This window comes from Heliangelus exortis, chromosome 1 (assembly GCF_036169615.1).
Source record: "Heliangelus exortis chromosome 1, bHelExo1.hap1, whole genome shotgun sequence".
Taxonomy (NCBI): Eukaryota; Metazoa; Chordata; class Aves; order Apodiformes; family Trochilidae; genus Heliangelus; species Heliangelus exortis.
In genome coordinates this window covers 164,446,043-164,468,515 of record NC_092422.1, presented here as the reverse complement: position 1 = coordinate 164,468,515, position 22,473 = coordinate 164,446,043, and the positions used below count along the sequence as shown (strand labels likewise).

The 22,473-nt window shown below is 35.2% G+C and overlaps 1 protein-coding gene across 3 annotated transcripts in view; it reads left to right on the top strand.

The window, feature by feature from the left end:
• The window catches only part of XPOT (exportin for tRNA), a 28,424-nt gene extending 6,810 nt beyond the window's left edge, over window positions 1-21,614 (top strand). For all 3 annotated transcript variants that reach the window (XM_071733489.1, XM_071733490.1, XM_071733491.1), the window contains 21 exons: window positions 1,098-1,167; window positions 2,367-2,585; window positions 3,136-3,320; window positions 3,685-3,853; window positions 5,136-5,372; window positions 5,707-5,745; window positions 8,803-8,865; window positions 9,838-9,962; window positions 10,823-10,967; window positions 11,117-11,236; window positions 11,415-11,509; window positions 12,258-12,327; window positions 12,757-12,995; window positions 13,500-13,785; window positions 15,600-15,789; window positions 16,892-17,008; window positions 17,094-17,209; window positions 17,786-17,833; window positions 19,317-19,388; window positions 20,511-20,567; window positions 21,040-21,614. In XM_071733489.1, coding sequence (XP_071589590.1) covers window positions 1,098-1,167; window positions 2,367-2,585; window positions 3,136-3,320; window positions 3,685-3,853; window positions 5,136-5,372; window positions 5,707-5,745; window positions 8,803-8,865; window positions 9,838-9,962; window positions 10,823-10,967; window positions 11,117-11,236; window positions 11,415-11,509; window positions 12,258-12,327; window positions 12,757-12,995; window positions 13,500-13,785; window positions 15,600-15,789; window positions 16,892-17,008; window positions 17,094-17,209; window positions 17,786-17,833; window positions 19,317-19,388; window positions 20,511-20,567; window positions 21,040-21,066 — 2,689 coding nt within the window. In that variant the 3' untranslated portion in view covers window positions 21,067-21,614. The remainder of the gene's footprint in view (window positions 1-1,097; window positions 1,168-2,366; window positions 2,586-3,135; window positions 3,321-3,684; window positions 3,854-5,135; window positions 5,373-5,706; window positions 5,746-8,802; window positions 8,866-9,837; window positions 9,963-10,822; window positions 10,968-11,116; window positions 11,237-11,414; window positions 11,510-12,257; window positions 12,328-12,756; window positions 12,996-13,499; window positions 13,786-15,599; window positions 15,790-16,891; window positions 17,009-17,093; window positions 17,210-17,785; window positions 17,834-19,316; window positions 19,389-20,510; window positions 20,568-21,039) is intronic.
• Window positions 21,615-22,473: the final 859 nt, after the last annotated feature.

Genomic DNA, 22,473 nt, shown 5'->3' with positions numbered 1-22,473 from the left:
CATTTTTATAGAGTCATGATTTTAGGAAAAAAAAATAACTTGAAATTATTTAAGTTTCATTGTATGAAAGTGTTTTTTCACAGTTCAGGCTCCTTTAATCAGTACATAAATGCCAGTGGCAAAGATGTCTGTCTCTTGGAATATCATTGTGACAGGTTGCAATACAATGAATGTGTGGGTCAGGCTTTAGATAGGAGTGAGATGGATTTTGCAACTGATTTTCACAATTATGGATTAGCAAAAAAAGTAAAGGTTTAATTTTGTGGGGTTTTTATTTATTTATTTATTTACCTGATTTTACCTCATTGTTCACATTTCTCTGCTTATGCCTCTCCCCTCATCATCTTCCTGCAATGTGCTTTCTCTTGTTTTTCTGCCTCTTGCTTTCTGAGTATTCTCAGTGAGGTTGCTTTTTTTATTTTCCTTAATCAGTACTTGTGATGGGAACACTGGAGTCACATTCAACAGTCATTCCTGTTAGGGACTTCACCAGAGCTACAGCTAGCTCTATTTCAAGGAAAATGTTCTCAGTTTAGCTAATCATGGAAAGAAACATGTTGCATGGACAATAGTTGAGGTGGTCTGGTTATAATGTTAATTTTTGCCAAGACTGTAAGTATGACATAAAGCAGAAGAACTTGGTTGCTTTTTTGTTTTGACATGTCTGATAATAAATATACTGTAGGTTAGATCAGTGAAGGACATCCTTGTGCTCACTGTTGACAGTCAGTGTTCAGCATGTAGTTAGCAAGTTTGAGCACATAAAGATGCCCCTTCCTCTCCCAATGGCTTATGGTCAAATGTGTGTTTTTTATCAGGGTCACAGAGCAGTCTTCCTGCAAATTTTCAGATTCCTACTTCAATATAGCAGGCAGTAGTGCCTCAATGTAATCTTATTGATATGGGCAAAATGTTTTCCTCATTTTTGTCTTTCATTTGAAATTTTAGCATGCCAGTAGATGTGTAAATTCCTTTTCTAGGAACCCTTTATTTGTATTAATATTCAGTATTATGTGCAATATTAAGTTTTCTCACCTTGCTGAATGTTACTTTGTCATGAAGCAGTTGTATTTTGATCTCATTATACTTTGTTTCAGATACTCTGAGCTGACTGAAGTCCAGCAGCAGCTAATTAGGGAAACAGTCATAACATGGCTGCAAGCACAGGTAAATATGCCCCTTCAAAGGGGTTTATTAGCAGGCTAACAGAAGGCACTGAGTGTGGGCTAAATGTTTTATCTGTCATGTGAGTTAAAGATGGCTGCCTGAAGATATATGGTATCTGATGGTTAAAAGGATAATTTTAATAGGTTAATCTTTATTAGAAATTCTTTAAATCAAATGTTGTAAAGAAGTCTGTGCTTGAACTTACTACTGAATATAAAACTGTAAGAGATAATGGTTGTGTCTTGATCAGTTGTGTGTGAAATAAGGAGTATTAAATGGTTCCCTTTAGAGAATTATAATCCAGATTCCTGATACTTCTAAGCTTGTGGAGGAGGAGCAGTAATTCTGCTTCAGAGACCCTCCTGGCCTAACTCCTGTCTACTTAGAATGCCAGCAGGAGTTTATCAATGGACAACATCACTGCTCTGTTAATACTATGGAAGAGCATTGGCTGTTCTTCCTTCTGGAATAATTACTGTAGCTGAACATGTGGTGTCAGCTGGACCTGTTACAAGTTTGCAATCAGCAGAACCATCAATTGGGGTGATGCAAGTCTTTGCTTATACCTGGTGCTTATTGTTTCACTTCTGCACTGGAACGCAGTTGCTTTGTTTGTAGAAAGCTTAATAGTAGGAAATTGAATACAATGCAACTTGTAAAAGAGCAGATAATTGTGAACTGGATTAAATGGCTTTCAGTTTTCATTTGTGGCAAGCACTTAGGAGGAGTTAATGGAAAAAGGGAGGGAAGGAGAGAGCTTGGTAGTGACAGATTTAATTTTAATGTTCTCCTCCCCCGGCCCCCCAGTGATCTTAGATTTAAAAACTTCCTATACTCTTCTTAAAGCTAGCATCTAACTTAAGCAGAAACTAGATTAAAGAGGACAGTAGCTCATTTATTGGAAGTTCTTGATTACTCTTTTCACCAGATGAACAAATTAGCTTTTAGTCTTTGAATAGCACACTTTATGTCTTAGTACTGAAAGAGAGGCTTAGGACTGCATCACCCAGAAATAATATTTTCCCAGTTTCATTACAGTTTAGCTAAGTTTTCTTCAAAATCATTGGAAATACAACACTCTATTTATATAAGCCAGGAACAGAGGTGGCACATTAATTGCTGTACAGAGATCAACAAGCATATACAATTCTTCTCTAATTTACTAAGAATATACAAATAAAATATCTTGTTTCTACCAGATGCTGAATCCCCAGCCTGAGAAGACTTTTATTCGCAACAAAGCAGCACAAGTCTTTGCACTGCTTTTTGTTACCGAATATCTCACAAAATGGCCCAAGTTTTTTTTTGATATTCTATCAGTAGTTGACCTAAATCCCCGAGGTGTGGATATGTACCTCAGAATCCTGATGGCTGTTGATGCTGAGCTGGTAGACCGGGATGTTGTTCATACATCAGAAGTAAGTTATTATTTTGCAAGAACATTTGTTTTAAACTGTCAAAAAGTCCTCTTTAATTAGAACAGAAGACATGCAGAGATGTTAATTTCTGCTTGTGGCAACTCCACCATAGAGACATTTGGTAGTTCAGATCCAGAAGTCATGCATTGTTTAATGCTTTTTATGGTTCATACTTTTCAATTAATGTACTTTTTCCTTGAAAAGCTGGCTAACGAAAAAGGGACTGACTTAGCCAGTAGATTCCTTAAACTTATGCATTTTAAATATTAATTTCTTCTAGTGCCTGTTTAAGGAGTCCTAACATCCTCTTAATGATCTAGAGGACTTCCTCCTTTGTCTGCCTTTCTTTAATGTTTGTGCATTGTGGTAGAAAAAACCCTAGGATATTTTTGGTTTATTTCATCCAAAAAAAAGAAAGTATGGATATCTGATTTTTAGTTGTTCATCTTGCTGGGACAAGTGGTGTCTGGTAGTGGGTTCAGGAATGCTACTAATTTCACAAGATGCTCATCTATGACAAGACTGATTTATCTTTTTTCTGTATTGGCAGGAGGCTCGTAGGAACACTTTATTAAAAGATACTATGAGGGAACAATGCATTCCAAGTTTAGTGGAATCGTGGTACCAAATCTTACAGAACTATCAATATACTAACTCAGAGTTGACATGCCAGTGCCTTGAAGTAGTTGGAGCTTATGTATCCTGGATAGATTTGAGCCTGATAGCTAATGAAAGGTAAGGGTTTTCTAATGGAATATCATTGCAGAAGTAACCTTGTGACCATCCTGACTGTATTTATATGAAACAGAATGATCAATGATCTTTGAAAAAGGATTTGAATTATATACAAACCTTTGGAGATTTTTGTTTTTTCAGTAGAGTGACTGACTTTGCAAGCCAAGTTGATAAAGCAGCCACAGTAGACACTTGAGTTTGCTGGCTTCTCCTTCATATTTACAAAATGCTGGGTTTTGACAGTACAATAGACTTTTCAACTGCCTTATACCAAGAAACCATTGTTAATATGCACAGAAATAATATGAAGCTTCTGTAGGACGTTACTGTGTACATATAAAAATAAACCCTTTTTTCTTTGAAGGTTTATAAATATGCTGCTAGGTCACATGTCTGTGGAAGTCCTCCGGGAAGAAGCCTGTGATTGTTTATTTGAAATTGTAAATAAGGGAATGGACCCAATTGATAAGACAAAATTAGTTGAATCTTTATGTCAAGTATTGCAGTCTGCTGGACTCTTCAGTATTGATCAGGTTTGTATATAAATTTTTACAACAGGAGTATAAGTCATGGTTTTCCTGCAGCCCTTAAATGAGCAAATGAACAGAAAACTATAAAAGCTCACAGATTAGGGATAATTCTGCATCAGTGCTGAACACTTCTTACACTTTTCTTGTACTTAAGTTAACAACTTGCTACTAATATTCCTTATTTACTTAAAATGCACTGCATTTTTTTTATCCTCAGCATGACTTTTTAATTTTAGAAGCAAAGTAACTCCTCTGTTTGTCTCCTAAATTACATGCTTTCTGTTAATTTTTCTATGTTTCCATTGCATTGAACCTTCTCTTCTGAACTGTTCCATAGTAGGTATTGTAACCAAGGCAGAAATTTTTTAGGCTGAGACATTAGATCAGCTGTGCATAACTGGGTTGGGAAAACAGCTTTCTTAAGGGCACATATGCTGTTCTGTATGTCTGTACAATCAGGTGTGAGGCTTGAAATTCTTATCCATAAGCTGGAAAAATACACCTGCTAACCAAACACACATTTCCTGGCAGCTGAACTGAACAGCCATTTACTGCCTGCTGTGAAGAAGGAGGGAACTAGTCCTTATGAAACTCTAGTCCTTGGATTGCAAGGCCAGCATCTCTTCATTTTGAAGCATTTGACAAATTTCTGTTCCTACTAAGAGACAAAGTATGCATTCATCAATTAGGAAGGCATTCCTCTGAAAAATCTTTCTTACCTTGGTCTCAGAAAGCTGACTACTTCTGCTTTTGAACAGTTATGTCAGGGAGCAAAGTATCTGTTTCAGGTGACTGGTCTAGGGGTGTTTCTCAATTCTGATCAATGTATTTTTCCACAAGGGAAACATAAATATTTAATATTAACTCAGTCTTGCAGGCAGTACTGAAAGTTACTTGTTATCAGTATTTCTGAAGTGAGCTATGGCTGTTAAGTCTTTGAAGTTTTCCTATAAAAAGATTTTCCTCTTGCAGCCTAAAATTTATGGTAGGTATGTGCTTCTGCTTTTATTTTGAATGTGCTTCTTGCTGTAAAGAGAAAAAAACTAATCTGAAGAGATGAAGCAAGCTACTGTTATAATATGGAGGACAGCTAAATCTGGCACTTCTGTAATTTTTCTTTCTCCATTCCCTGGCAAAAGCAAGCCAGACTACTGTACTTTCCATCTAGGAGACAAATGTTGGTTTTACTTCAACATAATAGGTGTGGATGGTACAGTTTATGAGCTCTCATGCTATTTAAACATGCACTCTTCTAGTATTTTTAATTTAATGTCTTTTCTTGCAGGAAGACGATGTGGATTTTCTGGCCAGATTTTCTAAGCTGGTTAATGGGATGGGGCAAGCATTAATAGCTAGCTGGACTAAACTGGTGAAAAATGGTGATATGAAAAGTGCTCAAGACACTCTGCAAGCTATTGAAGCAAAAGTGGCCCTAATGTTGCAACTTCTAATTCATGAAGATGATGACATCTCATCTAATATCATTGGCTTTTGTTATGACTACCTTCACATCTTGAAACAAGTAAATACCTCTGGCTTCAGTTTAACCTCACTTTGATGGATGATGTAGTTTGATCTTTGTGGGAAGATGAATCTGATGTGCAAGCTGACTTGCAAAATTGCTTGGTTTTATTTGTTTGGTTTTTAACAGTAAGCATTCAGTAGCTTTAGTGGCTGTGGTTATGCTATTTCTATTGTGTTGTTTAGAAATCTGAAGAAATTGGATTAAATTTTGCATTAAGTGGAAAGTTTGCAGATCACAGAGATGTTAAATCAAACGTTAAATTTAAAAACATTTAAAATTATTAAAAAAGGAGTTTCTATGCAAAAAATAACACTTGAAATTTATTTTACAGCTTTCTGCTCTTTCAGACCAACAAAAAGCTAATGTAGAGGTAAGTCTTTTTTACTAGAGGTTTTCTCAAAATTTCAAGAACACATTAGGTCAGAATTTTTATTTTGCTGAAACCATGTTTTATTTATATGCCTTAAAATATGTGTGTGACAGTAATTAAAAGGGAAGGCTTAGAAGTAAGAACAGTATGTTCCATCTTCTGTTAAGTAGCTGTTTCTTTAAATAGTAAATATGTATTGAATTGTGTATGAAGATGGAATCTATTTTAGATAGATTCTGGTTTTCCCAAGCAACCCCTAAGCATATGGTGAGATCCCATACAGTATTTATAGTTGATAGAATATTCCTAAATCAAGATGTAAGAGGGCTTTTTCCTGAAGCTTTGTATTTTTGTTTAAACCTTCCCTAATTTCAAGGGATTGGAAGAAGTATAGGAAGGGTTGTCATAAAATTGAACCCTTGATAGGTATCATCAGTTAAACTTATGAAAAAAGCTGCAACTCAGCTATAATATGTTTTTATAAATTTATATGCTTGAATTTGTACATGAGCTGAAGTTCATATGTAAAGCATGAACTGTATATATGTTCTATATATGTGTTTTTATATGTTTAATATATATTAAACATATGTATTATGTTTAATTATGTTTAATAATAATGTTTAACACATAAGGCAGTGAGCTTGTTTGGTTTTTTCAGTACAGTCCTTTTTAAAGTAATTTTGCCTATGATCCTTCAGAATCAGTGTGGATGTACCAATTCAGATGTTGAACTGGTTAGATTGGTTTGAGTTAATTCAGCTGACAGCTGGAATTCCTTTTACAAAAAAACCTGAATTCTGTACCTGTTCTAACATGAAAAGTTAAATTGGGATAGCTGTGGCTAGAGTATCTTGATCTGGTTTTGTCTGATATCTGTTTAAATTAGATGAGGTAACACATTAAGAGAAGTTTAACATCACTGAATCTCTTGTTACTATGTCGTTTGTTCTTATAACTGGATCAAAGGAAATTTCTACTGCAGTGCACTTAACGTTAAAATACTTAACGTTTGAATGTTCTACTGTCCTGAAAGATTGTTTTGGTAACCTTGCTTTCGTACTGAGAGACTTTGATAGATCTATTTCTTAATTTTTCTGAACACTTTTTGAGGATTTGTGTTAAACCAAGAAACCAGTCATACCAATCTTTCTTCTTTCATCCAATTCGTAAGAAAGTGTTTGGATGTAGTCTGAATCTTACTGTTGTCTGTCTTAGGCTTTAAGTTGTGTGCTTAGCAGCATTCTTTTAAAGTTTTGTACCTAAGAAGTTTTCACTTTCAACTTGTTTGTTATTTGAACAGGAAAAAACAGGGTTATGTTTATAATGCTTTTGAAGTTCCAAAGTTTTTTCTCACTGGCAGGATCACATTTTTTATTCTTAAAATGACAGATGTTTGTAAGCATTTCTGACTACAAACATGAAATTAATGTTTTGCAATTATTTCAGTCCTTTAGAATTACTTCTTAGAGAGAGGCAGAGACTTCTCACAGATGCTGACATGTGGTGTCAATGGAAAGTCTGATCATATTCTTGCTGTTTCACCGTGCTCTTCCTCAAAGTATTTTAAGTGTCTGTCTTCAAGATAACCAAGAATTTTCATCTCACTAACCTAAGTTCTAGTCATTGGCCCCTTTTGGTGCTAAAGAATTAAAAGCTTTGCACTTAAAATGCAAAATATGTAAAATGCTAATTAATATGTCAAAAGTTTGTTGTTTATTTTTTAATTTAACCTCATTCTCATGTTTTGTATTTGACTGAAATTTAGCTATATGCATTGAGAACATCCAGAGCTGGAAGAGAATCACAAAACCCTAATCAAGTGCTTACTTATACAATCAGCATTTTCATTTGCTGTAGTTAGAAGAAAAGCTGTTCATTACTGAATTTAACCAATGGTGGGGAAGACACCTGGTAGTGGGTATAGGGGTGAGGGACTCTGTGATGTTGCTGATGAAATACTTGTTATAAATCTACTGAGTCTTCTCCAATATTCAGTTAGCCCTTTCCTTGTCAATAAGTATCTTTATATGCCCTAATACTTGCTTCCACTTAATATTCTTTTAGACTTCTAACACTTTAGTGTTGTCACAGATATAAAAATCGTCTGCCTCTGATTCAGTTTTAATTAGAGTAGTTTTTTGTCCATTTGAAGTATTTATCTGTCCATTTGAAGTATTTAAATACATTTTTTCTAGGTATCCCAGAACAAACAGTTGAACCAAAGTGAAAATTAAAGTTGGGGTTTTTTGTTTGTTTTTTTTTTTAAACACTTGTTTTCTGCTAATCATGCTCCTGTCCAATTTCAATCCATCCTGGAGAGCATGAGTGGAATTGAGTACTCCATGTATTTTAAACATCAAATCAGAGCTCGGAAAACCTGAACTAGTAAATGCTTAGTAAGAGCAAAGTGATACATTTAGAGTTGGAGGCTTCAGTAGAGAAAAGAACCAGTCTTTATTCCTGTTTTAGGACTTACCAGCAGTCCCTGCTAAGGTGGAATTGCACATCAGTGATTTAAGTGCTATAACAACTTGCTGTTGCTGAAAAAAGGTTTTTGCTTTTCTTACTCCTGTTCAGTGCTCTTGGTTCTTATTCATTAATTCAGCTTGTTAACTTATCCCCCCAAAAAAGGCATTTCAAGGATGTTGAGGTATTAGAGAAGTTAACATTACAGCTGAGCTTGCCTGTGTCTTTAAAAGAGGATCTTGGATAACCTGTTTAGCTTCCTCTGCCTAGTTCAGTCACCTTAATTGTTGTTTTCAATATGAACTGAACAGCACAGATTACAAGTAGGAAACAAAACCAGATACTGCCAGAGGCTGAGAGCTCCAAGTCATCTATGCCAGAATGGCATCTGTGTATTGTTTGGATGTAATCCACATGTTTCAATTTGGACTGCTACTTCTGTTAAGCCTCTGAAAATAATAACCAAATGGGATTTAAATGTTTGTAAACATTTAACACTTGCTTTAATGATTTCTTTAGTATAGCATTTTAACTGTTGCTTCTTACCATTTGTCTGCTTCTACAATTACAGTTCTGTTTTTATCTTAGGCAATCATGCTGGCTGTTATGAAGAAGTTGACATATGATGAAGAATACAATTTTGAAAATGAGGTATTGTGTTATATGAACAAACAAATGCAACTTAAATTACATGTGGTAAAATTTGCTGATGCTTTAAAAATTGGTGTTTTACATAGACTTAAGGATTTAAAGGTAGGAAGCAAAGGTGAGTAGGCTGAATTTTTGTCCTGTATGTAAAGCTTTTTTAACCTCTGGACAGTCTGCATAGGCCAAAACAACATAGTAAAGGGCTGTCCAAACTAGTTCAGTTAACAATTTCTGTCTGCATTTGTGCAGAATTACTCCTAGACAAATGCAGCTGTGCTGTTAGCTAAACATAGCTGTTAAGCTGGCTTGTTCAGGGTGAGTTTGTGTGTTTCTGCACATCACTTCTGCAAAATGATTTGAGATCAAACCTCTGCAAAAATAAGATAAAGGAGACAGAAACTATTTGATTTCACTTTCCTCAGTCAGCCTGCAATGACTGAGTATGTTAGACAGACTTACTTCTGCTCCAGGCTATTTGGAGAGCTATCATCTTGAAGAGTTTACCTTAAACTGTAAGCAGTCCATCATAAATGTTTCTGTCAGTTTAATTTTAAAGCAAAGCTAAATGCTGAGAAAAAATATCTCTGAGGAGTGAGTCAATTTTCAAGAATAGGAATCGTTCAAGTTGCGACTTTCCAAAGTGGGGGAATCCACCACTTCCCTTGGGAGACCATTCCAGTGTCTGAATTAGGTAAATAAGGCTTTGCCAAGAGCATTGTCTGTCTTCTACTTTTGGCTAGTTTGCAGTTTTGGAAAGCCTTTTTAATATATTTCTGGAGTGAGTGCATTGGATCTCGTTTAATGAGCCAGAAAAGGAGTCTGCAGTCATGTTGCAAGAGAATTTTTGAATTCTCTGAACGTAGTGTACTGTATTGTATGTACATGTTATTGGTTTAGATGTAAATTGTCTAAAATGGTTGTGGGTGGATTTAAACATGAAAATATGGACTTCACTGACATGTGAATGTTTTGTAGGGTGAAGATGAAGCAATGTTTGTGGAATACAGAAAACAGTTGAAGCTGTTACTGGACAGACTTGCTCAGGTCTCACCAGAGTTACTGTTGGCGTCTGTGCGCAGAGTTTTTAACACTACACTTCAGTAAGTTGTGGTTTTTAACTTGTTTACACAGTCCCCTTGGCTTTTTTTTCCCTTTTGTAGTTTTCAGGGTTTGTAATGAATGTGTGATACAGCAAGGTGAAGCCAATTGGTAGAATGAGCCTGTTAAAACTTCATGATAAACATGACTTTGTATGATCTTTTACTCGCTTACTAGGAAGAAGCTTTATTTTTGTAACTTTAATGGCAGCTTATTTTTTTTTTTTCCTATAGATGTCTCTTGATCTTTATAATTTACCTGCAAATCCATCTGGACAGGTGTTTACACTTCAAGAGAATGCTTGAGATGTGGCAAATAATTTTATGTGTCACTGCTATCAGAAAACAAAGTTTGGATAGGAAAAAGAAACAAAAGTGAAGTTTTTAAAAAAAAAAAAATTTCAGAATCAGCTGTAGAAACTAGGCATGTAAATAAAGAAACTAGTAGTAGTTGCCTGACTAGGAACACAGTGGTGTGTGTACAAATAGAAACCCAGCATTGTTGGTGTCCTTGAACCTTGATCCTTAGTGAGCCCTCTCCTTAAGTGAAACTGAATGGCTTGTCCAAGTGTCACAGTAGGTGGTTTTTGTACCTAAACAAGCACTTCAAGAAACCCGTAGCTTTCAAGTTGAAACTAGTAAAAGAAAACCAGTAGTGTTCTGATGCAGAGGTGCTGTGTTAGTAGGTAAAATCTTCATGAAGCATCCTGAAATCCTGGCTAGGTCTTAAAGTGTTTCTTTGTTTAAATCCACTTTTTATTCTGTGCATCTGAAGAAGGCTCAAAAGAAAATACTAACATGGTAGAACTGTGATTATTCCATAAGCTATTAAGACTAACATGCTCTTCATATTCCTTCTTTAGGAACTGGCAGACTACACGATTTATGGAAGTAGAAGTAGCAATAAGGCTGCTGTATATGTTGGCTGAGGCTCTTCCTGTATCTCATGGTGCTCACTTCTCTGGTGATGTCACAAAAGCTACAGCTTTGCAGGACATGATGAGAACTGTAAGCATGTGTGTTGTGGGAGCTATTTAAAAATGCTAATAAAGGCTGAAACATTCCAGTTCAAATGCCTCATCTTGATTACCAGCACATTACCTATATTGTAGTTATAAACAGCTAAAGTACTAACTTGCTAATGCTTTTATTTGTAGCTGGTGACTTCTGGTGTTAGTGCCTATCAACACACATCAGTGACCCTGGAATTCTTTGAAACAGTGGTTAGATATGAAAAATTCTTTGCTGTTGAACCTCAGCACATTCCAGCTGTTCTAGTAAGTTTAATCTATTTACATTTTCAACTAGATAAAACAAGATACGTTCTTTAGACTTAAGAAATTTTCTTATTTTCTGAAGGTCCCTGAAGAAGTTGGTTCCTTAAATTGCTGGATGACTAGCTTTTCCCCTCCCTTTTTTAGATATTATGACTGAGATGTACTTATTTGCTTGCAGATGGCGTTTTTAGATCACCGTGGCCTTCGCCATACAAGTCCCAAAGTACGAAGTCGAACAGCTTACCTCTTTTCCAGATTTGTCAAGTCTCTTAAGTGAGTGAAGTTGTTACAAATGTATCCAAATTGCACAGAATTTAATGTTCATAGCCCTATTGTGCACCACAGGCTGGGCTTCAAATATCAAAACAATGCTCTAGGAAGGTTGTCCTATTGTGTAATACTATGGTAGCAATGGAAAATGTCAGAACAAAGAACTGGAACACATATGCTTAGCTTATTTTGATTAGATGTTAAAACTGGTCAACAATGTAAATTTCTGTCCTGCTTTTCCTCAGTGAGCAGAGATGAGAGTGAGAGGATCTGGAAACTCCCAAGAGTAACTCTTCCCTGTCTCTGACCAAATTCTTAATATTTACAGATTTATACTGATCAAGTTTATTCGGTGTATTTGAGTCCTTCAAACACTCCAGTACTGTTGGTCTTATTTCACAGGCACATATTTAATGTAGAGGCAGGAGAAGCTTCCAAGATGGTTCAGATTTCAGAAGGATCCAATTTTTCAACTGTTAATGAAAATATTTCACTCAGATAGGTGAGGCTATTTATGAATGTTTAACAAACAAACAAACATGAGGGAAAGAAATGTTTATTTCCTCTTACATCAATATATTTGTCCAACCACAAGCACCATATCCACAAACCAGATTTTTCTACAACAGTACTGTGATATTTAAAGGGGAGCTGTATATTGAGAAGGTATTTAGTGTCCAGTTTTAACAGCTCCAACCTGTAAAAATGCACACACTTCTAAATACTGTTATGTACTTGTGTTTTACTTCAGTAAGCAAATGAATCCATTTATTGAAGATGTTCTGAATAGAATACAAGACCTGCTGGAACTTTCTCCTCCCGTGAGTATTTACAGCAGGTTTTTGTAATAAATAAGGATAATACTTACTCATTGGTGTGCCTGAGTACTGACTGAATTGTGAGCTGAACACAAACATTTAAGCACAAATAATTGTCCAGCTTTTTTGGTGTGAGATCACTTGCATGCTTGCATGTGTACCTAATTTTAATACACTTGCTTATGTGAGTTTCTGGGAATACAGGATATAGATGGCTTATATATAAGGCTGTCTGCATTGTAGAAAACTAGTTGTTCCTTCAACTGTTTTTACGTTGTTGCTCCTACTTAAGTAGGAAGAGAATAAAACTATTGTAAATATACTGTAGAGATTACTTAGGCATGATTAAAGAAAGTAGTATCTTTAAACTTTGAAGAGACAGTTTTTGATGAAGGACATTTAGTGAATTATGCCTGTTATCTTCCATTTTAGGAAAATGGTTACCAGGCTCTGTTAAGCAGTGATGACCAACTTTTCATTTATGAAACAGCTGGAGTATTAATAGTTAACAGTGAATACTCTGCAGAAAGAAAACAGGTTCTAATGAGGAATTTGTTGACTCCACTGATGGAAAAGTTCAAAGTATTATTAGAAAAACTGATGATGGCACAAGATGAGGACAGACAGATGGCACTGGCTGACTGCCTCAATCATGCCGTTGGGTTTGCTAGGTAGGTACAGCACAGTGACTCTGTGCATTTCTGGTTTGAGTAAAAGGGAAATATAAAGGATTTATTGGGAGGAGGGGCTGAGCTTCTACCTGTGCATAACTGACCTAGAAAATCATCAGTGGTTGTAAAAATTTCTTATGGTAGCCCAGAAAATTAGTTAAGTCCCCTAGGAAAGGCTACTATGGATGTAGATAAAGATAATATTGAGGAACTTTACAATGAACCAACATCTATTCCCTTCCTCAAGGAGAATTGTGTTGGAGCTATTCTAATCCTACATTGTTTGTAAATTGTTAGAATCTAATTCTTCAAAATCTGCCAAAGTATAGCTACTTCAAAGCACCTAATTCTGTTCATGACTTCCAATGTTTGGCTCCCATTTCATGACATGTAATATTCTAGTTTAGTGCATGGGTTTCAAAGCATATGTTGTTCTCACTGTTAATATTTCTTCATGGGATTGGAATGCGAGCTTATATAAAACTTGGTATATTGCTTTTACAGTCGAACCAGCAAGGCTTTCAGCAATAAGCAAACTGTAAAACAATGTGGCTGCTCAGAGGTTTATCTGGACTGCTTACAAACATTTTTGCCAGCTCTCAGTTGTCCACTGCAAAAGGAAGTTCTGAGAAGTGGTGTCCGCACTTTCCTTCACCGCATGATTATTTGTCTGGAGGAGGAAGTTCTTCCATTCATTCCTTCTGCCTCTGAACACATGCTTAAAGATTGTGAAGCAAAAGACCTTCAAGAATTCATTCCTCTTATAAACCAAATAACGGCAAAGTTTAAGGTATGATATTGAATAAGCTTTCGAGGGTCAAACTGTTTATCTTCTCTTTTCTGGTTTCAGAAAAATAGCTATGTGAATAAAGTATATTTCTAAGGCTCTGCTACTGGGAAACGTAGTCTTCAATCACAGTCATATGTTGCTGGACTTGGAGTGATTAAACAGGTGGTTTTTTATTAGTCTCATAATTTCATTGTTTCTAAATTTTGGGGTTTAACATTTTAAGATAAAATATTATTTGCAGCGCTGAATTATTTTATTAGAAACACAATTAACTTCATGCCCCACATTGAAGCAAATACTACAAATTATGCAAGCTCCAGAGTGAATTTTTTCATTTCTTTACAATGAGATTTCTTAAGATCCCAAGATAAATATCAGGTGTGGGTACAAAGAAGAATATTGATTTATCAGATCTCAATGCACTGGTGTTACTTAAAAATATATGCTTAATGCATTTTTATTCAAAATAGGTTGGCAAATATGGAGGTTTTGAAATGGAGGTGTGAAATAGATATTATGTGAGAGTAGGGCTGTCAACTGACTATCTAGCAAAGGTTCCTGAAGTGTAGCCTTTGAGGGCTTTTTAGTTTCAAACTGTTCAAATGCAAAGTTAATGAAATCTATGAAGTTACTAACCTGTTTCTCATGGTTCATACCCTGGAGCTACAAGAATATTGCACTGTTGTGAATGAGTTGGGAAATTAATTGCTGTAAGAGAAAGCTAAGAAGCCCTTTAAATAGGTTTAAATAAGTCTTTCAGTAGAATGCAAAATTAAAATTACTAAAAGTGAAGAGATGTGCATTTTGTGAGCAGCAGAACAGAGCCATAATATACCTGTGTGACTCCAGCATGCTGACTTCTGTCAGTTGTTTTCCATCTGCAGAGCAGAGAGAAAATTTTGAAAAATAAAGTATTCCAGAGATTAGGGAGGAAGACTTATTCCTCTAGTCCTTGCTGTAAGTTATACTAAAATCAATGCAAGATAACAGTAGATAATTATAAATAGTCAGTGTATGGTGAGGAAGGTAAACAAAAAAGTCACAGGAGGAAGATTGGACAAATACTGTGTTCAGATGTAATGTTTAACTTTTTATATGATACTGTACCATACTTATTACAATATGTACAAATAAAGATCCTAGCTTCAATAGCTTCACCTTGAACACTTTCAAGGTACAATAAAGAGAAGATTAAAGATAAAACCTTGTTTAAGCATGAAGAACTGAACATCTGAGCTGCCTCTACAGAACTTGAGGATGTGGCTGAATAGCACACACCTTTGGTTTTTCAATTCATATGTGCATTTAAATTTCTCACTGCAAGTAGGACATAAATTACAAGTTTATTCTGTAATGCCAGTATTATTATAGGTCAGGAAAACTTATTTCTTTAAGCAGTGTTTAAAGATTAGTGCTATGAAAGGTGGCCTGCTGCCAGTTCTAACATCTCTGACATTTTTTGTAACTACTGTGGCTTTACAGTAGCCACTGCCTTGATATTTCATGGAATTTGAAATACTGCCTGTCTGAAGAGAAGGATGAGAAATCCTGAAAAAGCTCTGTTCCTGTTTGAACTAGAGATAGGACTAAGTATTTTTGCTGAAAGACTTGAAATAGGTGGCATATAAGTCAAGATGCTGTAACATTCATGGTGACCCTGATGTGACTCATTTTATTGTAAGTGGTTGGTGTATGAAAATACGAAGTTGGAATCTGAATCAAAGCTGAGAATTGTAATAGACCCTTAAGTTTTAATTTCAAAATGTTTGGTTTCTGAGAGTGTTTGAATTGATACCCTCTTCCCATCTCCACAGACACAGGTTTCACCTTTTCTGCAGCAGATGTTTATGCCACTACTTCATGCTATTTTTGAGGTATTGCTCCTTCCAGCAGAAGAAAATGACCAGTCTGCTGCTTTAGAAAAACAAATGTTACGGAGAAGTTACTTTGCTTTTCTGCAGACAGTAACTGGCAGTGGAATGAGTGAAGTCATAGCTAATCAAAGTAAGTCATTCAGTTTCTCAAAGGGTAGTTTAGTTATTTTCCAAGAGTGTTGTCTACTCAAATAATTAGGCCAGTTCCTTAACTATGCTTGGTAGAATGGAGTAATGAAAATACAGCATTCAATGTACCTATTGCACAAAAATTTGGATTTGTGAAATCCAGAAATAATAGGTGTATTTTTTCTGTTGATCTTTTCAGCTTGTATGTGACCACTGTGTCTATTGGGATAAGAATGGTGCATAATATATCCTCAGGTGTCACTGTATTTGATTGCTATATATTGTATGATCTCTGATTTACCAATGTATAGCAATGTTCAAACTGTTGGGCAAGACCTCTCACAGCTGCCATTATTTATTATGGTGCTCATTTTCTGTAGGACATCAGTAAGTTCTACCATTTTTATTTCTATCACATGATTCTGTTATCTGTGGTAGGGGGCATCATGTGACTTACTACATATGTAGTTCCTCGGTTTTCCTCACACCTGGTGGCCAAACACAAATCAGTGCTTTTCCTAGCAAGAATTTGAAGTCTTAGTGTCCAGCTCCTTTATTCTTCCAGTAATTCTCACAGTTTATATTCCATCAAAATGGCTAAGGGACTTGAAGCTTTAAAGGGGCTCCTGTGGTAGGGGAAGCTCAGAATTCTTTCCCCACATCCTAAAAATATGGTACTACCCGTGGGGAAGGAAATGTGATAAAAGTATCTGAAAAGATACATATTGGAAGCAAAGCAGCACTGAAACAGTTGAGTTTTAATTAGCTACCAGCTTTGGCTAGAGTGGAGAAAACTTATATTTGTAAGCAGGTCTAAGTACCCCCTCACTTTTGTGTGTGTGTTAACAGGTCAGAAGAGCCATTTAAATTGCCAAACTTAAAAGCAAACAAAAAAACCCAAACGAGCCATTTATAACCTAAATAAGAGTTGCCTTGCATCGCAGGAAAAACTTCCAAAAAATATTTGACATTTGTACAAAAAAAGAGTTATTTTGAAGTTGAAGCATGTCTTACGGGTCAGTATTTATATAAAAAAAGTGCAACAGTACAGAAATATTTTAGGGTGCAAGTTGAAATGATGGGTTCTTTCTAATGTGTTTAAGGTGCAGAGAATGTGGAGCGTGTGTTGTTCACTGTCATTCAAGGAGCAGTGGATTATCCAGATCCTATTGCACAGAAGACTTGTTTTATTATTCTTTCGAAGCTGGTGGAGCTTTGGGGTAAGACTGTCTCTCTGTAATACCTTTGCAGCTGCTACTAACCATGAAGCAATAATAGAACATGAAATGTTACTTTTCTTTTCAGGAGGTAAAGATGGACCAGTAGGCTTTGCAGACTTTGTCTACAAGCACATTGTTCCTGCATGTTTCTTAGCACCTTTGAAGCAAACATTTGACTTAGCAGATGCCCAGACAGTACTGGTGTGTATTATGGACTTCTTTGCTTTCATCTTTGTGGGGCAGTTCAAGCTAAGAAACCTACAGTCACTATGTGATATCAAAGATAGTAATTTAACAAATAAAAAAAAAAACTTGTTTTTTTTAATTAAGGTACCTGAATGATTAATGTTGAATTGTATTCTGTAGTTCACCTATGCTTACTATCAAGCTAGAAAATTGCAGAACTGAGTATTTATCATTGATCTATATTACTAACTAATATTCAGTGAAAGTGAATGCCCACAACCAACCAGCTGTTCTTTAATTTCATTTCAGCTATGACAAATTATTCTGGTTAGAGTGGAACAGACTGGAAGGTTGAGGCTCAGTTATCATTGTGTGAGGAGAAAATGTGGGAATTATGGCAAGAACTAAGACCTTGGTTTGGGCCTCACTAGGTTCTTTGGCTTTAAATTTTAAAACTATTTAAAAAACATCCAGACAGTTGGAACTTGATGATCCTCAAGGTCTTTCCCAACTTTGTGATTCCATGATTCTTAACCAATACTTAACCAATAGACTAATCAAACAGTTTTAATGTTTTGTATTATATTGCAGGCTTTATCAGAATGTGCAGTGACATTAAAAACAATTCATCTCAAAAGGGTAAGCTTCATAATACTTTGCAGAGAATAACTCATTGCAGGTTTCTTTCCAGTGTTTTTATCAGCCTCTAAAAATTAGATACTTCCTAGGGTGAATTACTACTTTACTCCTATATAAAATAACAGGATAACCATAATGCTGTGTCAGGATGCAAGATCCAGTCTACCTCTTGATAAGTTACTGCAATATATTGACTCTTCTTTAAGGAGAAAAATCTGCTCACTTGTTACTCTGTTTCATTGATCAATTGGCATCTTTCTCTCTTCAGTAGAGTACTGACAGGTAGTGCTGTAGTACAGTATAGTATAAACTGGCATGGAAGAGCAGTTGGAGATGTACTATAGAGTACTTCTGTATTACAAGTTAAAAGTATCTTTTGATATGCAGGCAACTAGATTGAAAAAAATGTATGGAAAAAATGAATTTTGCATTGTCATCCTATTAAAACACTACAGTATATTTCCATATTTACTGAGAAATGAAACACTTTCTGTGTTGACATTACTGATTCTTGTTACCTCCTTTAATTGTATGGCTAACTTCTCTGTCAAATCCAAGTGAAAGTCATTGCTACACAAACTGTAAGAAGCTATAAATAGGCAGAGAAGAGAGAGTGTGTTAATTGAGAGGGCCTTATGGATTTGTTCCTTCTTCCCCAAAAGGGAGAAATATGTAGGAAATTAAGCTTTGGTAAATAGCTTCCTGTTGCAAGTACTGTTTCTTTTAACACTGTTGCTAGAAATACAGGAAAATTGTCTGAAATCTTTTCCTGGCATGTAAATTATACACCATGTTCTAGTTCTAGAGTAACTTGTATGATTTAATAAAATTGATTCACTTTCCCCAGTAGATATATTGGATCATGTTTGTATACTGTAATCCCTCTTTTAATGGGAGGTATATGATAAATTCAGATAAAAAATTAAAAACTTGTGTTAACCAAAAGAGACATGTCTGCTTTGCTCTAAGGTTTGGAAGTTCCATTTTATTCTTGTTTAGTGCACCATCGATTACACAGTCAATGTCTTAAGAAAAGAAACACTATGTTCAGGGGTACTTGGCAACTAAATTTTGCAGTGGTGGTAGTATGATAAGGCAGTTGGCAGATACCAATTGCCAGTTCTTTTTCATATGTTACATAGTGAAATTGGGGCCCTTGTATTTAACTGACTTTTGAAGCTGACATGTCACAAACTGACTGGCTCTATTGTAATTCTTACTGCAATTTTCAGTGCATTTTTCTGATGTGTAACAAAAGATACTAAATTGCAGTGGAATCTTCAGTGCCAAGATTCAGAAATCTTTTTATTTGTTAACAGTTGAGACTAACATTAACATGTGGTTTTTGATATGCATAACTTCTCTGTAAAATAGTAATATAGACCTCCTATTTTCAAACTCTTCTGTATCATACAGTATAGGGCTGTGTCTTCCCATATGTCTGAAAATGTGCTTAAACAAATTATGTACTCCTTTTCTTTAGGGTCCTGAGTGCATTCAGTATCTTCAGCAAGAGTATTTGCCTTCTTTGCAAGTAGCTCCTGAGATAATTCAGGTAGGAATTATATAAATAAATGCTAAAAGAATATTTGGAAAACTTGTAACAATCATAAATGTTAAATGGGGACAAAAGGAATACTGACAAAGTGAACTACCTCCTGACCCTCAGTAAAACTTAATTTGATATTGCATATTAGAGTAGGATTAATTTAGTGTAAAGAGTAACTGCAAGAGTGACTTGTAAGAAATAATCCAGTGCATGTGGCCATCTATCTTCCTAATTCAAATATTTACCTGAGGAAAAATATTGGAATATATAAAAATAGTAACTCAAAAGTTAACTGAAGAATGTTGAATGTATAGAAAGTATGGTGATAAAGACTGTGTACAGAAGTTTAAGCCAGAACACTGGTTCAATTATAAAAAATTATGTACAACATTAAGTATGGGGTTTTGTTTGCTTCTTTTGGAGTACTGTAAAAGGGTTTTCAGAAGTGAAACTTTACACATGACCATTGTCTCAACACTAAGCATTGCTGGCCATATGGTAAGCATTGCCATTAATAAATTGTCAGATGAACACTGGCAACTTAATTTTAATTGCAGCTAATTTGGATACTGGAGTAACTGGGTTTGCTGCATTGGGAGACAATTGAGACAATTACAGTACCTCAACTGTAGATCTTTTAAGTGGCATTAAATATATTCAAGTATTATACCTTGCTGATGCCACAGTGTTTTCTTATTTAAGATTATAACTTCTTCAAGCAACAGACATGTTCTGCTGCAATCTAGAGTCACTTACTATGTATGTACTAGTTCTTAACTGTAAATATTAATCTCAAGCATAGATTACAAAGGCACCAAAAGTTTCTGGAAAAGTAAAGGTTTAGAAACTCCTTATAGTTGTCATAGTGCTGTTTCTATCTATTCGACTAAAAATGAATGTGATATTTGTATCTGAAAGTACAAATTTTTTCACCTCAGAATGTTCTTGACTTGTATAGCTTGATAAAAATTTTTATCTATATCATGTTTTTCTTTGGATGCACAATAGGGAAAAGACAAAATAAAATCAACGGCTTTACATATAAGGTATTCTATATGTTCCTAACATATTTCAGGTTGTCTTGTTGCTTTACTTAGTTATTCACTGTTTCTTTCTTCTCTCTTACAGGAATTCTGTCAAGCACTTCAGCAGCCTGATGCTAAAGTTTTCAAAAATTACTTAAAGGTAAAGATTTTTTTTCCCTTTAAATAGCTTTAAATTACATTTTAACTGTTTCTCTTGTGGTAGTGACCTGAAATAAAATTGAAATCTTGAATTATGTAATAATTTTTAACTACAGAGAATCTCCAAGTAGTAAAAGTAGTTATTTGGAAAGAGCAAACAGCAACAAACCTGCATCTGTAGAATGGTCATTTATCCTCAGCACCTTGCCCATCTCCTCAGTAACTTGATATTCTCATGGCTTATATTTAATAGTTGAAATAACAAAAGTTAAGCTATAATTGTAGTAGTGGATATGTCAGAATGCTTAATTTTTTGAGGGTGTGAGTGTAATTAACTAGCACAAGTGGCATCCTTGGACCTAGTGTGTTAAAGAAGAAAATCAGCTCTGTCAAACTAATTATTCTAAACCTCAACCATTCCCTGTCTTGTATTTCCTTTGTCTTAAAAATTTTTTTTTAATACATTTTAACAGGTATTTTTCCAGAGAGCGAAGCCCTAAGGAAAGTACTGGAATCTCATGTACCTGTTTCCATAATCTAGAACTCTGGTTGTTAATTTATAAACCCACTAACTCTTGTGCCATTCAAACTGGTTTTGTTTTTAATAAATGTTGCTTTGTGCTCACATCAGTAGATATTTCAGTCCTTCACAAAAAAAGAGAAATGCAAATCCCCCACCTGTGTCTCAAACATGAAGGTATGTGGCAACATGAAAAATTATCTGTATACCTACACAAATTTTTATTATGTATAGGATGACTTAAGCTTATGCTGTTACATGTACAGCAATTAAATGACACTTATTTTTGAAATTAAATGTAAAAATCCCTTCAGAACACAGCAATGGTTATTAAAATGTGTACATTTTTGATACTGAGTAAAGTGTTTTCATAATACATAAAATTCATTTGTTCATGTATGGTGACATGAAAATAAAACAATCAAGTCATTCTTGTAGATAGTCATTTCATTGAAGTTGTCTTAATGATAAAATATATATACCTCCTATAAAACAGATTGGTTTAATAAATGATTTCATTTAAAATTAGCATCTCGGTCTATGGTTTTTTATTAAAATAAAATAAATTGAAATTTTATCCTGTGAAATATTAAGTCTCTTTGAATCATTTTGGTTGAGTCTTAAAAGCTACATCATTCTTTAGCCTTCTGGCTGTTACATCTGAGTAGAACCTGACAGTTTTTTCTGATGCTTGGATGATATTGAAGTCTTTCAGTAGGAGTAATGGTCAATGTAGGGATTTTAGTGTAGTGTTGCTACTTCTATCCCAATGTGTGTTGGTTGACCAGCTTGGTTCTTTTTCCTTTTTTTTTTTTTTTTTTAATTCTGTGACATTACAGGTTTCATAGGTATTTCAGAGGGGCCGGGGGAAGCTAGGAGTACTCCCATGCCTATGATTTAATACTTTCCTGAAGAACTAGTGTCCACAGTAAAAAGCTGACTTTCCTCTAGCATAACCAGATGAATGTTTTTGTAGACTCTGTGGTCTGGTAAAGTCTTCATCCACTTTAAGTGGAAGATAAATTAGGAGGTGGATCAGAAAGAGCAGCAAGTGTGATATCCTGAGGATAAGAATAAAAGTAGATGACACTTACTACTACTCTTCAACAGGACACTATCACTTCCATAATTTTTTTCCGGATCTTTGCAAGTTTAATTAAAATTTTCTCGTTGATTAGTTTTATCGTGATTAAGTGCTTGTGCTATTTGTATTTCCTAGTCTCACAATGTGTTTCTTTCCCATTGCTGCTGTAACAATGCTAGAGGTTCCCTATTTCATTGTCTCCTCTAGCACTAGGACCTTTCCATCTTGGACAGAGTGCTTTGCATATGCTGCTGTGTCCCTGTCCCTCATCAGCTGAAGGAGCTATTGCAGAGAGTTCACTGT